At 31.0% G+C, this 17,114-nt stretch overlaps 1 protein-coding gene across 1 annotated transcript; it reads right to left on the reverse strand.

The window, feature by feature from the left end:
* Positions 1-5,130: 5,130 nt before the first annotated feature.
* On the reverse strand, positions 5,131-16,614 carry LOC133701150 (phospholipase D delta-like). The gene is made up of 11 exons (XM_062124971.1): positions 15,971-16,614; positions 13,596-14,877; positions 13,044-13,160; positions 12,764-12,958; positions 10,750-11,016; positions 10,587-10,655; positions 10,272-10,419; positions 9,725-9,873; positions 9,082-9,252; positions 8,146-8,343; positions 5,131-5,656 (listed from the first exon to the last, which is right to left on the reverse strand). Exons 2-11 carry the CDS (start codon positions 14,547-14,549, stop codon positions 5,363-5,365), a joined length of 2,562 nt encoding a protein of 853 aa, XP_061980955.1. The 5' UTR covers positions 14,550-14,877; positions 15,971-16,614; the 3' UTR covers positions 5,131-5,362.
* Positions 16,615-17,114: the final 500 nt, after the last annotated feature.

Here is a 17,114-nt window from a genome sequence, read left to right on the forward strand (position 1 = left end):
GGGAGAGTGAGAAAAAAACCAAAAACTAAAAACATTAAAAAAATTAAAAAAGATAATTAAAAAATCTGAACCGTGAAAAAAAACTGATTAAACTGATTTAAATTTTAAAAAAACTGATCGGTTCGGTTTTAGTTTTATAAACCTGAAACTGAAAAAACCGAACCGAACCCAAACCAAAAAAACCGGAAAAAAACTGAGTCAAACTGAAAAAACCGAGCCAAACTGATTTGAATCGATTTCAGTTTTTTTATGTAAAAAATTTTGATTTAATTATTTTTTTATAAAAACTAAACCGAATCGAAAATGATCACCTCTAGTATTAGTATTAGGTTTCAATATATATGGGTATTTCTCCTCGTTATCTATGCCATTACATGTGTTTGTTTTTTAATTAATAATCAAACAATTAAAGGGCATAATTGAATAGGTCATACGATTCCTTAATTGGATAAGGGTTTAATTAATATAACTTTGAGTTTTTGTGCTCATGGTGATTTAACATGGACAGTGATAGGAAGGATAAAAGGGATCTAAGGAATAAATCTTGGGTTATATGATTATTTATTTATTTATTATTAATATGGATGTACCTGGTGTCAGCTTGTATACACCTTAACTGATTACATTAACCCTGAAGCTAACGACTATATAAACCTCCAGTAGCAGGTTTGTGAGACTCGAACTAATGACTTCTAAAAAACAAACTCTAAACCTGACCAGTCAAACTATACCATTTAGGGTTGGTTATATAATTTTATTTATTTTGATATTGCCATATTATACCTTTATTTTCTATGCAATAAGCCTTTGAGGAATTCGTAGGTCAATGATGAGTTATTTTTTTTTTTAATGTATGATGAAATTAAAATAAACCAAGAAAACTGATATGTCAATGATCATGTCGAGGCTACTTGTTGCCTTGCATGCTTGATTTGCCTACCACTTGTAACTTTGTTATGATAAATTGCCTTCAGATCTAGTTCTATATCAAGATCTGAGATCAATTTGTTTCCAGAATATTTGTAATTAAATTCTTTTTTTATTGTGATAACTCTCCATTGGTTTGGGTTTTCTAATTCAATTTTTCCAGAATATTTAATTTTCTAATTAAATTCAAATTTTCATTCAAAAGATTTTAACGGGTGGCTCATTTTACATCTTTTATATAACTCTAAAATCCCACTTTCTTGCAACCTTTTTTTATATATATATATATATATAATGATTTTTTTCTCCCGGGTGGTTAGGCCTCTTTAAGACTTTGATATTAATTATTACATAGAACTTGATAATTCAATCAAGGCTTTCACCTAAATGACTACACGGATAATTTTTTTATTATTATGTTTTAAAATTTTTTAAAAAAATTAATTTTTTTACTTTAAATTATTTTTTTATATTTTCGTATTATTTTGATGTGCTAATGTTAAAAGTAGTTTTTTTTTTGTAAAAACATATTTTTTTGATGCATTTCCGAGTAAAAAAACACTTTAAAAAACAACCACTATAATATTCTCAAATACTTTTTGAAAAATATTATTTTTATATTTTTATATTATTTTAATACGTTGATGTTAAAAATAATTTTAAATAAATAAAATAAAATATTATTTTAAAACAACCGTTCTCATTAATTCTACGCTGTTATTGATCACAGACGCAAAAGTTCTGGACATTAGGGGTGAGCAAAAAAACCGAAAAACCGATTAAACCGAGAAAACTAGAAAAAAAATAACCGAAAAAACCGAACCGAAAAAAAACCCGATTAAACCAATTAGAAAAATTAAAAAACAAGCCGGTTCGGTTCGGTTTTGGTTTTAAAAGGCTGAAACCGAATAAACCGAACCGAACCGAACCGGTTCAAATAAAAAAATCAATAATACTATAAATACCTACTTTTCAGCTTTCCCTATCTCTTTTCTAAACCCTAGCCAGTAGCCGCCACCCATGTTTTACAATCTTCATCTCTCTCAACACAGCCCCCACCCCCAACTTCACTCTCAACCTTTCTCGCCCATATTTCTCAATCTTCATCTCTTAGCATAGCCCCCCCTCCCATCTTCATCTCTCAACCTTTCTTACATCCCTCCATCTTCATCTCTCAACCTTTCTCACAGCCCCGCCCCCCTCAACATCTTCATCTCTCATCTCTCTCAACCTTTCGTTAAGGCTTTAAACACAACCCCCCTCCTCCCCTAAAGTAGATCTGGTGAACGAACCATCATTATCTCTCATCTCTCAAATCTTTTTGTCCTTTTCTTTAAGCATAGTCGACTAAGCTCATGGATTAATAATCAAACAGCAGCTCTAGAGGCCCCCTCTCTTCAATCTTTATCTTTTAATTTTTGTCCCTATTTACTTTTTTTCTGATTTCTGTAGATCTATTATGTATTCTTTTTCTATATTTATTTGCAAGGTTGTTGATTTGTCATAGTATGCTCATATTGTGATTACTGTAATGGATGTTCTGAGAATTATTATTTTCAAATTTTCATTTAACTCCTGTTCTTTCTGGCTTCTTGATTTTCAATTTCAGAAAACCTGCTTGATATGCTTGGCCAAGATGAAATCGGTTTTGTCCGGTTTTTCCTTTCAATTAACCGAACCGAACCGAACCGAAACTGTTCGGTTTGAACCGGTTTCGGTTCGGTTTCGGTTTTGATTTAAAAATAAATAAATAAATTGGTTTGGCTAGTTTTTTGGGTGAAAACCGGACCGAACCGGAAATGCTCACCCCTACTGGACATCATTTCCATTTCCATCATATATTCTGTTCGAGCCCTCAATACCCTTCGTTGCTTCCTTTCGGAGCTTCTATCTTTTTTTATATATATTTTTTTTTAACCTGACCGGTTCCAGTCCTGGATCCTGAATCGACCCGTCGGGCCAGACCTGATTTTAAAACTATGGTTAGAATTAACAATGATAATGTGTCGATAATGTGTCAGTATTTTTTATTTTAAATTAATTATTTTTTATATTTTTGGATATTTTAATATCCATGTTAAAAATAAATTTTAAAAAAATAAAAAATATATTTTTTTTAATATATTGTTTTTAAAATAAAAATTACCATCAATTATACTTACAAACAGTCCATTAAAAAAGGTGACGTGTTTAAAATCAATATTTTTGACAAAAGATGACCGACAATGAGTGAATAGCAAAGTGCTTCCCAACGAAGAGGATACTCCGAAAAGACAGGGATTCTCCCTTTACTGTCTCCACTTAAATGTTGATGGTTCATATGCAAAGCTGCAACTACTTTCTCCTCGACAAGTTCAACTACTTTTCTCGACAAGCTCAAGTGAAACGCCTCTGTTCTTGGCTTGCTGGCTGGGACATGGCCCACTGATGCAGACTCGATTTATATTACAGCACGACAAAAACACTAAAACTGAAGGCAAAATCATCACAGCACTCCTCGTATTTTTCTATTCATCATTATTGTATAAAAATCATTTTATCCTTCCCAACAGAATTATTTGTGGTATTTTACTATTTTCACATAGTATATTGATTATTATTGGTTTGTTTAAGGATATTTTTGTCTATTTATTATTTTAATAAATAGTAAAATAATCAGAATATTTCCAATAATAAAAAAAAATTAAAAAAGTATTGGGTAAAAATGTTTAGGTATTTTTATTTTTATTTTTTTGTCAAAGTTTTTATGGCTTTCAATTTTATCCTTCAAATCAAGTTTATGATTTTTTTTTATTTCAATTTCGGTCCTTTTAGTGATTTATATATTTTTGTCATTTTTTATTTTGTTAAAGTTTTATTTTTTTTCAATTTAACCCTTGATTTTTAATTTGTATATATAATGTTTTTCGATTCGGTTTTTCTACTTTTAATTTTTTCTTTTCTTTTTCCTTTTGTCAAAGTTTTAATGGCTTTCAATTTTATCCTTCAAATCAAGTTTATGATTTTTGTTTTTTCAATGATAATAATGATTGCAATTTGATCCCTCTTCTTTTAATTTCTTTTTGTTTTCTTTGGTCCTTTTATCAAAAGATTTATGATTTTCAAATCAAGTTCATGATTTTTATTTTTCGATAATAATAATAATGATTATGGTGGTGGTGGTGGTAATATTAATAATAATTATATTGCTAATGATGCTAATAAAAATAAAAATATAAATATAATGTTAGTTATGAAAATAGTAGTTATAACAACAATAAAATAAAAGTAGTGATGAAAATAATAATAATAATAATATAATTAATGATGATAATGATGATGATGATGAATAGTAGTTGTAGTGGGAGTAACACTATTACTACAACTACTACTAATACTAATAATAATAATTAGAATAGTTATTGTAATAATATTGATCATAAAAATAATTGTGATAATGATAATAATGATAATATTAATAATATTACTTATTAATAATAGTAATAATAATGATTTTGATCTTTATTATTTGAATTGTTATTTTTTAAAAAAAAATTGTATGATTGAAATTCTTATAGTTCAATAATAATAATAATCTTTTTGTATCATTCAAATATAATTCAAAGTACTAATTGTAATAAAATTCATTCAAACTTCTTAATGATCTAACAAATCAAAGAATTTATTGATTATTTCTTTTCCTTAGGAATCACAATTCATTTTACAATATTTAATGGAATAAGATTGACTTTTATAGTTTTAGAATTCAAACAAATTAAATTTATAATTTTGCTGTACTTTTTAAATTGAAGATTAAAAAAACTGTTTCTTTTACCATATCCATATATAATACTACAAAAGCTTATCATGAATTTGAAGCTACTCTATTCATATTCGATCATCCTTCATACTAATCAAATATTAATTAAACATAACAAGAGATATTTAATTGTAATTATTTATCTAAACTAGAACTTAGTGAAAATTATTATTAAAATTTAGCATTAATCGAAGATCATTTCACCATTCATACTCTTAAGGCCAGTACTTCATTATTCATCTTAAGTAGGAGAAAACGATGCAAATCAGGAGCAAAGAATGCACCATAAATCACCTCTCAAACTACTAAAATATTAATTGATAACAAAAAATTTAAATTAAAACCTTCAGTCATCCTGCATAATTATTTGTTTAAATTAAAATTTAATGGAAAATAAGGCTGAATTAGTAAAAAAAAAATATTTTCTTATGTAACACCAAATTTAAAAGTTTGTGTGTTCACAGAAATCAGAACCTTATGTGTACATGTTTGATGTTTCAACAATATTGTTACATGCATTATCCCCAGTTTCATGCTTCTTCCCTTGTGAACGTTCACTGCATCTGCACAAACTTTAACAATTCAGATTAAGTCATTCATGGTAAACTCCATAGCCTCAAAGCTTTAACTGGATATCTATGTGGTAAGAACATCAGGGAGGTTGGTGGATGCTCCAAGAACTTTGCCCCCAACATCAGGAAATGTTTCATGACCTTGTAAGGCACTCACTTCTCCACTTTTGCTCACTTGAATTGGATATTGCATCAAGTTTCCCCTCATTTCCTTACTCTCCTCGGAGACATATGCTTTCCAGTTGTGCCTGGAAGTCTTGTTGACAAGTTTCATGCATTCAAGGTTCTGTGGCTCGTCGAAAGCTTTCTCGAGGATGCCTAAGTGCTCTGCCCAGAGAGACATCCGGTAGCCATATACCTGCATATTCAAGCAATCAATTGTGAGGATAAGCAATATAACATTAGCAATTGTAATAACATAAGACATTATGTTAACTCTACCCTCTTTCAATGGCACTCGTTCGAGACAAGATCGTGATGGATTTGAAAAAGATATGGCAAGTGCGTATTAAGATTATGGTTGGGATCCTGTTTGTTTTTGCGTTTTAAAAGTATTTTAAAAAAAATTATATTTTTTTTCCTTCAAATTAATTTTTTTGGTGATTTTAAATCGGTTTTGATGTGCTGATATCAAAAATAAAAAAAAATTATTTTGATGCATTTCTAAGTAAAAAAACACTTTTAAAAACAATTGTTACCACAATACCAACCAATCCAAAAGATATTGACTTGGCCAAGTTCAATCCAAATCCGATCAGGTCAACACCAAGAAATTTTTTTTAAAATAATAAAACAATATCATTTTAGAAAAAAAAAATTGATCTAGATGAATTTAACAATCTAGTGACTAGACCTTTTTTATCAAGTTATGCTCCGGTTTAGGTCTAACAACTATTCTTATACTTAGAATAGAACCATCATCACTATTAAAACTTATCTCTCTTCCTCTTTTTCATTCAACTAACTTCTAATTAGTGAAAATCTTATCCCAAGTCTTTCCCATCATTTGATTGTTGTCTTCCTTCATCTTATTGTTGTCTTAACCACTAAGATATGTCATGTAGAACCACTTATTAAAAAAAAATTCCATAAAGGTAATAGATATAAAAGTGTTAGTGTATATGTCATATAATCAATTAGTTAGTTACAAGTGACATTGACTTTTTTTATATAAATATATTTAATTTATTAATAAAGACTTATTTATCTTTAATATTCATCAAATATTTGATTAATGAATCTAGAGTAAAGATAAAGTTTGTGGGAAAAAAATATTTTGTAAATAAAATTATAAAGTTGTTATAAATATAAGATTCTTATTGTATTAAAATATTGTTCCTAAAATGTTCCTGGTCAAAGCTCTATTAAGACTAGATATTAATTAAAACTGTTGAGACAGGTACATGTTATGTTCTTTCCTTTGTGAAAGGAAGCGGTTGTTCTTATAAACTAAAATATAAGAGATACCTAGAACTAATATGTAGATGTTTGTCAGATGACATGTTCACTGAATTGACTCGCATGAGAATTCTAGATAAAGAGATCATATGTGTCTATGAAAAGGCTCACGTGACGGTTGTGTAAGTGATCCTTAAACTTAATATCACTAAGTTATCTTATACAGAGTGTTATGTTTTGATCTTGTTACACGTTGTCCTAATCAAGAATAATAAATAGACAGATATTAAGTATAACATGAACTATATGAAGATATTCAATTAATCAAGAGATAATTCATCACTCTTAGTAAATTAAAAAAAAATATTTTATTTGTTTTTAAATGGCATTGATTGTAAATCCTTATGTAAGATGGAATGAGATTTGTAAAGAGTTTTAAATATTATTCAAAGATTCAATGACTATGGTGTTAAGAACAAACATGATTTGATATAGTACACACACTTCAAGCTATAATGTCTAAATCGAAATATTATTGATAAAATGATAAAAATTAAACTGAGAAACTAGTCACTAAAAAGTTAAATCAAACAACTTATGAATTTTCTAATATTTAAGGGATCATTACTGGTTGTTAGACATTGTACTTGATCTTCAAATATAAATCAATCAATTATTAAATTGATAATAAATTAATTTATTTACTCCTATTTTATTTAGGATTATGATTTATATTTAGGCAAACTTATTAGGAAACCTAATGGATGACACATATAAGAACCATTAATCACAAATTAAAATGAGATGATTAATCAAATATAACTTGATTGTAAATAAGTTTTAGAAATCAAGGACTAAAGTATAAATTATATAGGAAATTATAATTCTAGACCTAGAAAAATCAAATAGAAACTTAATTGAATAAATTTATAAAATTATCCTAAAATAATATATGTGATATTATTTAAGGGGCAAATTGATATTTTTGTCATTTATAGAATTTTTAGGTTTTCTTATAAATAGAATATTATACATCTTATTTTCTATGTATTTTAAGGTGAGAAGAGTACAATACATAAATACCTAAATACAAAAGAAAAGAGCTAACATTCTAAGATATAACAATCTCTTTCTTCTAAAAAGATTTAGGAGATTTCTCACTAGTGATTTATGTAAATTACAAGGCCGGACAATTAGATGGCTTATAGTTTGCGACAACCTAACTTTGAAGTATATATTCAGAGTAAAAAAGAAGTTCAAATTTTCAGGTAATCTTCGCATAAATCTCAAACAACTCTAAATCTATTTAACAGAATTCTTAAAATTCCTTAAAAAAATTTAAATTTATTATTTTTATTGCGTGTATATGAAAAAAACCCATGCTAACTATTCTTGATTCTCTGCATCTGCCATGTTTAATAGCTGAAAATAAGAGCTGAAGTTTCAAACCTGTCCATGTGGATGAGAGTTTTTTCTGGCCCATGTGTATGTCGGTTGGTAAGCCCCCATAGCGATTTCTGTGTCCCTTGAACCATCCAAGGATCTCTGGTTAATGTTTGCTGATCCCATGATTACGTATTCATCATCAACTACCATTCCTTTTGCATGTACATATATCATAAATCTCCGAAACTTTTGAGCTGCTGCCTGTGAAGAAAACCAAGATTTACTGATAAGGATATGTAAGAATGACTTTCTATGGTCAGTTCATGCATCAATCATCACCACACCAGTTTTCTGATAAAAATTTAGGCTGACTAAATGGCAAAATGTTTGCTATATTTCCAATTAAGTCCTGTTTTTCCTCACTTCATTCATTAGCTTTTTTTTTTTTTTATGATAGATGTTCGAGCTAATTTATACACATTTGGATTAATTTTTTCGAACTTTAAAATTAATGATTATTTAAATTTTTAATAGCTTTAAAATTTATGATATTTAATAGTATTTTTTCTTTTCTTTCTTGGCACATATAGCCTCAGCTAATAAAAGATAAAAAGCTTGTTTGCATACTTATTAAATCTTATCTGACTTCACAAGTTCAACTAGAAAATCTATGATTCAGGTTAAGTTGAACTAAAACAAAGTTTACATTTCATACGGACATTACAGTTGCAAGAAACAAATCAACGGTGCCTATCTAACAAAACAAGGATGAGCATCTGAAAATTAATTATGTTCTCTGGAAATTGGTGCCTATCAAAGAAATAAGGTAAGATTGATTTATGGTGTCTTTTTTTATTTTCCCTTCATTTACATCTAAATTTTAAAATTTCGATAGTTATGCCCTAACTCGTCTTCAGCATTGATTATACATTAACACGTGCCTTCATGTTAAGAGTCCAAGAACAAATTTTTATATGGTTTTGAGAATATATGCCATACCAGTGAACGATTTTCAGTTTGCTGATTTATCTCTGAAGAATCGTGTGGAGAATTTTCACGTTTACCAAGGCAATAAAAGTTCAAATAATGTTGTGGATGATACCGATAGGAAAGCCCGGCCTTTTCAAGTTCTTTTGCAATAATCTTGTACATCATGGCCATTGTTTGTCCCTGCAGTCATTCAATTATCATTTAGCTTCAGAAATCACAACGCAAGGCGCATAGATATGCAACTATGTTATTTATACGTTTTCATCAACAAATAATACACCACAACGCAAAAATAAAGTTGGAACCTCTTCTTTTCCCGGTTTACTTTTGTACTATTGCCGTGGATGGGGACGATTAGTAGAGATTCTAGTTCCTAAAATTGTGCTTGATTGCCATGTTAAGAAAGATAGGACTTAGGGCTCGAAACCATTCCATCACCGAAATGACACAGCTCACACACAAGCAAAAAGTAAACGGGGAGTTTTGCATGAGAGAACACAGGAGCGAGCTGCAGACCTAACTTAACCATGCACAAATGATATGAAGCTGGAGAACAACCTTGTGATGTGCAGAAACAGATGGTTTTTCATTATGGTAGAAAGTGTTTGCCATGTAAGAGATAGTTATTTCACAAAATAAAAATTAATCTAACCTGCCAATACAAAATTTCCTGCACAGGAGCACTAGTTGGAACACCCTCTGGCCACATTGGTATTACTATATACACTGAAAACCGCTCATTTGCTCTGATTTTGCTAGCAATTTTCAGTGCTAGTTCCATGGGGACTAAGTTATCAGCTCCTGTCATAGAGGATGAAGTTAAAACAGAAGTTTCCTTGTCATATATCCAACCAAATAGTAATATATAGAAGCTAAAAACACCATAATGTCTTCCCTGAGATGTTTGTTTTTTATTTATTTGATAGCGTTTGGTTACTGTTTCGCTACAGAAAAGTTGGAGACAGAGAAGACACATCTTGCTATTTTAAAAGGACAGAAATTTATTCTAAAATTGTCCTAGAGATATCTTTATATTATGTCTTTGTCTACATCCCTCCAACCACACATGTTTTTGTCCCGTCGGTATCTATTTCTTCTGTCCTTGAACACTAACAAAACGCAATAGTCTATTGAAGCAGAAATCAATAAATTTCATCACATTTGACTAGGAAAGGAAATCAACCTCATGCCTTTTGTACCTGCATTTTTGTATGATGGCCAATAATAGGAAGATCCAAGAAAATATTGATTCTCTATGTATATGAAGTGTTGTGCTGATCTTATTGCTTTTACATATGCTGTATGAATGCTCTTATCTACTTTCAAATTCTTTCCACACACAAGATTCTGCAAAAAAGGAGCAATGTTATTGAAGTAGGTTAGGTCTAGAATGTTATCACATAAACCTAAAACTACAAGCATAAACTTATCTAACATAAATCTGGTATACCCTCATCAAGAGAAGGGTTAAATCTAATATATATTAGCAGGCTAATCATAAAGCTAGTTCTAACCTGATCCACAGCTTCTTGAGTAGACTTTGGAAATCCCTTCACAGATCCTGAATCTATAGATCGGAATACCTATAAAAGAGAACAATAATTTTAATTTTCGTTGGCTCCAATAAAAGGGCTCACACATGCAAATTATATTTAGTAAAAACCAGTTAATGCAAACCTGCACATGCCAATTCTCAGGATCTCCTTCATCAGTGACATGCACAATTTTATCACCATCAGGACTAGAAGATGGAGTGAGTATCCATGAAATCCGTTCTAGCTTTATCAAGGCATCATCATGCCAACGAGTGACCTTTTTGATCCTACGCCATTTTGTGGCTTTTTTCCACCTTTGCTCAAAATTTGTCAATATATCATAAGCAGCTGGACCCTCAATTTTACAATGCAAGTCATGCCATGGTTGCCTTGGGCTTTTGGTATTAGACTAAACATAACAGAGAAAAACTATCAATACTTGAGCAAGAATAGAGAATTCCTTCACCATCTCATCTCATCACTCCAATTATACACAAAACCTCAGAAAGTTATCTAAGAATTATTCCCATTCCAAGCTATAGTACGAGATGGCATGATTTCTACCATACTAAACTGGGTGAAGTTTGACAGCAGTGCTAAGAAGAATAGCAGCACTGCACTTAGAAAAGCTCAATGGTAGGAATGATCACAAGTTTGTGAAATTGAAAGAATACAGGGTTGATTTTTGGTTATGAGACTATATTTATTGTTCTGAAGACAAAAAAAAAATTCACTAAATTCACACACATCCGAGACATAAATGGTTTAACGAAAATGCTCCTTGAAATTAAGCAATGGCATTGAACAAGATATCTATCTATCTATCTTCTCTTCCAAATATTCATACACGGAGACACTCACAATGGAAAAGCCATTAAACCAATTCTCCTCTGTGAATTCCGTACTTCTACCTCTTATAAAATTTTTGGTTTCTTTGTGCAAATGAACCACAAGTTTGCTACTAAGGATACCTTTTAGCATCTCTTCTGTTGCATCAAGTACTAGAGAGCTAGGCAAAAACCATCCAACTAGATGGTTTTGCAGTAAATCTAAAGTACTGTCCATTTTTAAATGAAAAATCTTATAAAACAAATCCTGTAGGCCAATCCCATTTCTGGGATTTTGTTTTAGCTATGCACCAGTTGATACCATGAAGACAACTGCATTAATCTTTTTCCCAATAGGTTAGTCATCGAGGTGAACATCAAGTTACGCCTATATTTTGTGCCATAAAAAAATACTAATCTTCAAATGGAGAATCTAAATCAATCATGTTAAAGTCATTCCAATCAACATGCATGCCACAATTTTCTTCAATTCTAATCCAAATATGCTCCCAGGCAATCAGTAATTACCTCTACTCATCACAACTTAAAAAAATAATTGGAGTAGTATACATTGTACATAGGCATATCTCTCAGACTTGAGTAAAATCATTTTTAGTTTGCAAAACACAAAGTATAAAAAAGAAACCAGAAATGTTAAAGTGCAAACACCATCTGCAAGAAAATGTTAAACTGTATATAAAATGTTTCTTCATTTAAGAGTTTTTCTTTTCCCTTTATGAATTGGCGAGAAAGATAGCAAAATAAAGTTAACATGTGCTTATATTTATCTTAGTCAGCCTTCCAAAAACCAGAATTAACATCCCACAAAGCACTTCGCCGATAAATCTGTAGAGACTTGCGGATTGGATTACACACAACAAGTGTTTCATGCCATTATACATATTCGATAACAACATACTGCAGTGTACCTCATGATATAAACAGCAAGTTGAGGATGCGAACAATTGTCCTAGCAGGTCAAAGATATTCCTAGCGTTCATATCTTAAATCAATACATAGCAGTGTGCAAATATTCGGATAGCAGATTTACGAAATGATTTAGTATGTGTTTGGTAATTAATGTGATTAAAAGTGTTGTCAAAATTCTTTTTGTCTGAAAAGACATTGATATTTTTTCAGGTGATTTTTAATAATTTTCACATCTTTATATCAAAACCATCAACAACATTCTAAAAAAAACATTAAATTAGTGTCTTTTTCAATACAAAAGGCACTTGAACGGATGATATGTGCCAAAATAAGCTGAGATGCTGTATGAACAAAGATCGTCCATGTAAATATTTCTAGATATGTATAGTAAAAACTTACAGGAAATGTAGGATTGTGAAAATCATTTTCAAAAACTGTGTGAAGATCACGAAAGAGCCTATGTTCAGGAGTGTCATATCTGCCATCACATAAATCCAAGCCACCAATGAAAGAAGTAATTTTTCGGTTGTTCCCAGAAGATTGAGTATCAAGAATCACGCACTTCTGATGGTGGCTAAAAAGCGTTCCCACAACCTGGACTAGAATGATAAGTCATATCAGAGAACAAAATCATAGGCCCAGCACAGTTAGAACAGATAAGATATGGAATTGGTCACACCTGTTGCTTGAAAACGCTAAGCTTATTGCTTCCATAACGAGGTGCAAGCACGCAATGGACACTAGAATGTTTGAAAAATTTCTTGGTTTCTTCATCATGAGTTTGCATGACACCATCCTGGATTTAAACCCACATAATATTTTTAAAATGGATGTATATATAATATGTGTATGTAGACATAATCCATGCCTATCCAAAGTATGATTTTGGAACTTGATAATAGCCTGTTAACTACTAGTCATAATTATCAACTACTGGATTAAAAAAAAAAAAAAAAAGGTGCCAATAGTAAAAAAAATCTTAGAGTTGACCCAGTCAGGGTCTCACTCAGGGTCAACCAACCTGCCCGAGTCACTTGGGTTTGACCAGCTATATGTCCAAAATGATTCAAAAACAAACTTGGTTTGGGCCAAGTTCTTGATCAGCGGGTTACTAGGATGACTTATTGAGTTAGATGAGGTTTAGTAACTATGCTTTCAAGTTGCATAGAAAAACAACTAATAAATTGTTAACATACACTGCAATGTTTATTAAGGTTTTGGAAGTGCTTACCGTTTTCAGACAGAATGTGTCATGTGAAGTTTTATCGTCCCATAGTAGCATAACCACACGGACCCCTTCTTCTGACTTGTACTTTAACAACTCTCCCAGAGTAAGCTCACCTCCCGCTGGCAATGGCTTTGTTGGCTCCCTCACCAGCTTGATACGGTGGTACACTGACCACCCCACAATATATATCAGGTTGTGAGCTTCTAAGATAGCATGGCATATGTCTTCCCAACAACTACTATGCTGAAAAACTTTCCCATCATCCAGGGTAATTTTAGGTAGCACAGCATCAGGTACATGAGCATCTTGGTAAAGTGTCACTGACCCTCCTCTCCGGAGTGGAAAATATGTATTGGGAACTCCTTTGTATTCCGGTCCATCACCGACACCATCTTTGTATAAAGGATTGTCTTCAACTGGCTTGAATTGAATGGAAAAATGCAACTCAGGGTAAGGTTTCAGGCAAGTTCCAGAAGTGCAAATGATAGGAAACCAATCATTCATAGTATTTCCAGAGACGATTTTCTCAACTGGTATTTCCACTACTCCAATAAGTTGTGCCCCAAGAAAATCATTGTCCTTGACATGAAACTCTACTTTGACAACAGGGTGGGCAACTGGGACACAGAAATGCTCATCCCACAAAGGGTTCTCGCAATTGGCAATCACTCTAGTCTGGGCTACTGTTGCCCCTGCAAGGCAAACAGACACGTAGGGATCACTAGTAATGATTGAATGTTTGCCTGAATGTGTCATGGGTTTGTGTCCACAAAGTGGTGAGTAAGATCCACACATAGTAAAACATTTTCTCATATTTTCTGAAGCTAGATCCATATTTGGAAGAGATTTAGCCTCTAAGATCCATATGTCCAATTCCCCATGCAAAAAAACAGATTCTTTAGAAGACTGAATTGCAGTGGATTGAGCCTTCCGAGGAACATTGGTTTCTGTACTCATTCTGTCTTGTTAACTTTGCAAACACCAGATTCTCAAGGGCCCTCCTATATTTGCCAAAACTATACCCAAATTTAATCAATCAGATGCTAACGTTATATTGTAGATAGCCAGCCCCCTGAGATGAATCGAGTCTATGTTATAGTTCCTTAATCCATGCAAATATAACTTGCATCTACATCACAAAGCTTGTGAAACTCATTGCTTTGCAGAAGGAACGAGCATCATAAGCAGTCAGAAAATATGGAAACACAGTGTTCTGACTTGAGCCCATATCAAATGCATTATGCAGAGATTGCAGTCTCCATAGGTTGACCCCAGGAATCTTCCCCTGCCAGGGAAAGAAAGATGAGGAGAAGCAAAAGAATCAGATTAAAGAACAAAAACATGTACATAACCTACACAACCACTTACTAACACCATGCATGCACATAAAGACATTAAAGACAAAAGAACAAACATGACACAAACCACAAAACATCAATCTGCTAGAGTAGCCAAAAGATTACTCAACTTCCTTCACATACCATGGATGTTCCACTATAAGAATCCTCTACATAAAGTCCAACGTTTACATTATCATTGATGCCAAATTGGTATTTATTCTAGACAAAACTAAGATGGAAGCACCTGAACTTATTGCGTGTTTGGTATTGTAATACAAGTTTTTTTTAATTGAGAATACATCGAAATTATATTTTTTTAAATAAAATTTATTATTGATATTAGTGCATGAAAACTATCCAAAAACATCTAAAAATATTAATTTTATATTTTTTCGGGCAACAATCAATTTAAAAAGCAAGTTATAATACAAAAACAAACACTCGCTAGTTTTAAAGCATTTTCATAAATTAGAAGTTATCTCTTAATCTTTCAAATTTCATATAAACACTATAGTTTTATTTGTCCTGTCACAGAAGTGATATATACTTATTAATCACACCATATCACTATTAAATTAACAAGAGCTAGCAGTATAACACTATAGGCTTAATTTATTCTAATTGATAATTAATTGAAGTCAGCTAAAACACATCTAATTTTTCCTTAAAATATATAAAAATTCTCTTAACCATGCTAATCTAACATAGTAATTATTCATGTCCCAGCTTTTTTCATCTTCCATGGAATCCAAGTTTGTGGATCAACTTTCCCAAGGTGAAACAACGAAGAATAAACTAAGAGCATATCAATCTCTCGTAACTCACAACCAAAAACAAAATCCAGCTCGAGTTCGGATATGGCTGTCCTACTTAAGATCCGATCAAGAAAATTCCTATTCGCGTTGCATGAAAGCTAGTTGAGGATACCCTAAGCATTAGATCATAAAAAGAAAATAAAAAAATATAAGTTTCACCATTACATTAAAAAGATAGCTATCAAAGTGGTGAGGTTATTAATAATAAACCACGCATAGTTACCTTGAGAAGAGAAGCAAGGAGGAAGATAGATGTAGGGATCGGAGAATGGAGAAAATGGATGATAATGAGAAGGGTACAAAAGTGGTGCAATGGCCTGAAGCAGTGCCAACCCACCATCTTTCGGGGAGGAGGAGGGCAGCGAAAATGGCGGGAAGTCTTGAGCTATTTTATGAGGATGGCTATTATTAGCTGTTCTTTAGATTTGTTTTGGCCATACCCACTAACCTTTCTAGCTTTCTCAAGTATAATTTTGCTAACTTTGGATGTTCATGCTTGTTAATATTAATTAGCGATTGAGTTGTAATACTCTAAATTAAGGAGTCCAGTATTTTACTAAACTAGCCCATTACCCTCACTGCGTGATTTTTTGTTTAAAAACAATATTATTAATTATTAGAATTCAAATACAATATTTTTTATTATAATTATAAAATATAAAAAAATAAAAAATAAAAAATTTGACAATTTTACCGTTAATCTACTATAGCTCCTCTCTCATTTTATTTTATTGTAGATGTTTATAATAGACTTTTTCTTTCTTGGCCCCATAACTTTCCGTCTATTTTTGTTTTATTTTTTAAACTTTATTTGTGTTCATCAAATATTCTAATGTTTAATTATCGATTAATTTTATAAAAAATAATTTGATTTTTAAAAAAAAACTAAAATTCAAGAATCAAGATTGAAATTGAAATTTCCAAAAAAAAAAACTTTACTTGTGTTTATTGTTTAAATGATGTCGAAATGTTCAATTTAGTCCTTAAAATTTCACATTTTACATATCTAGTCCTTATTCTTTGATTTTATGGTTTGGTCTTTCCATATATTTTTCAAGTCTAGAAAAAAGAAAACGTCTATAGAAAAAAAAAATGAGGAAAGCTCTTGAGTAGTTAAATTTTAGCCATCAATAATTATAATTTTAATAATTTTAGATTTATTTTTAAAAAGTGAAATTGATGAATGTGATTTCTAACTTTATTGAGGTCCAACAAGGTAGATTAAGGTTAAAAATAATAATATGATTTGATTTTGAGTTTTTTTGTCAAATTAAAATGTGTTTTGAGATTAAAAATAGGGTTTTGGAAGTATATATAATGGTTTTTCTATGTTTTTAAATAAAAATAATTGAGATTTAATCTTTTAA

This window comes from Populus nigra, chromosome 8 (assembly GCF_951802175.1).
Source record: "Populus nigra chromosome 8, ddPopNigr1.1, whole genome shotgun sequence".
NCBI lineage: Eukaryota > Viridiplantae > Streptophyta > Magnoliopsida > Malpighiales > Salicaceae > Populus > Populus nigra.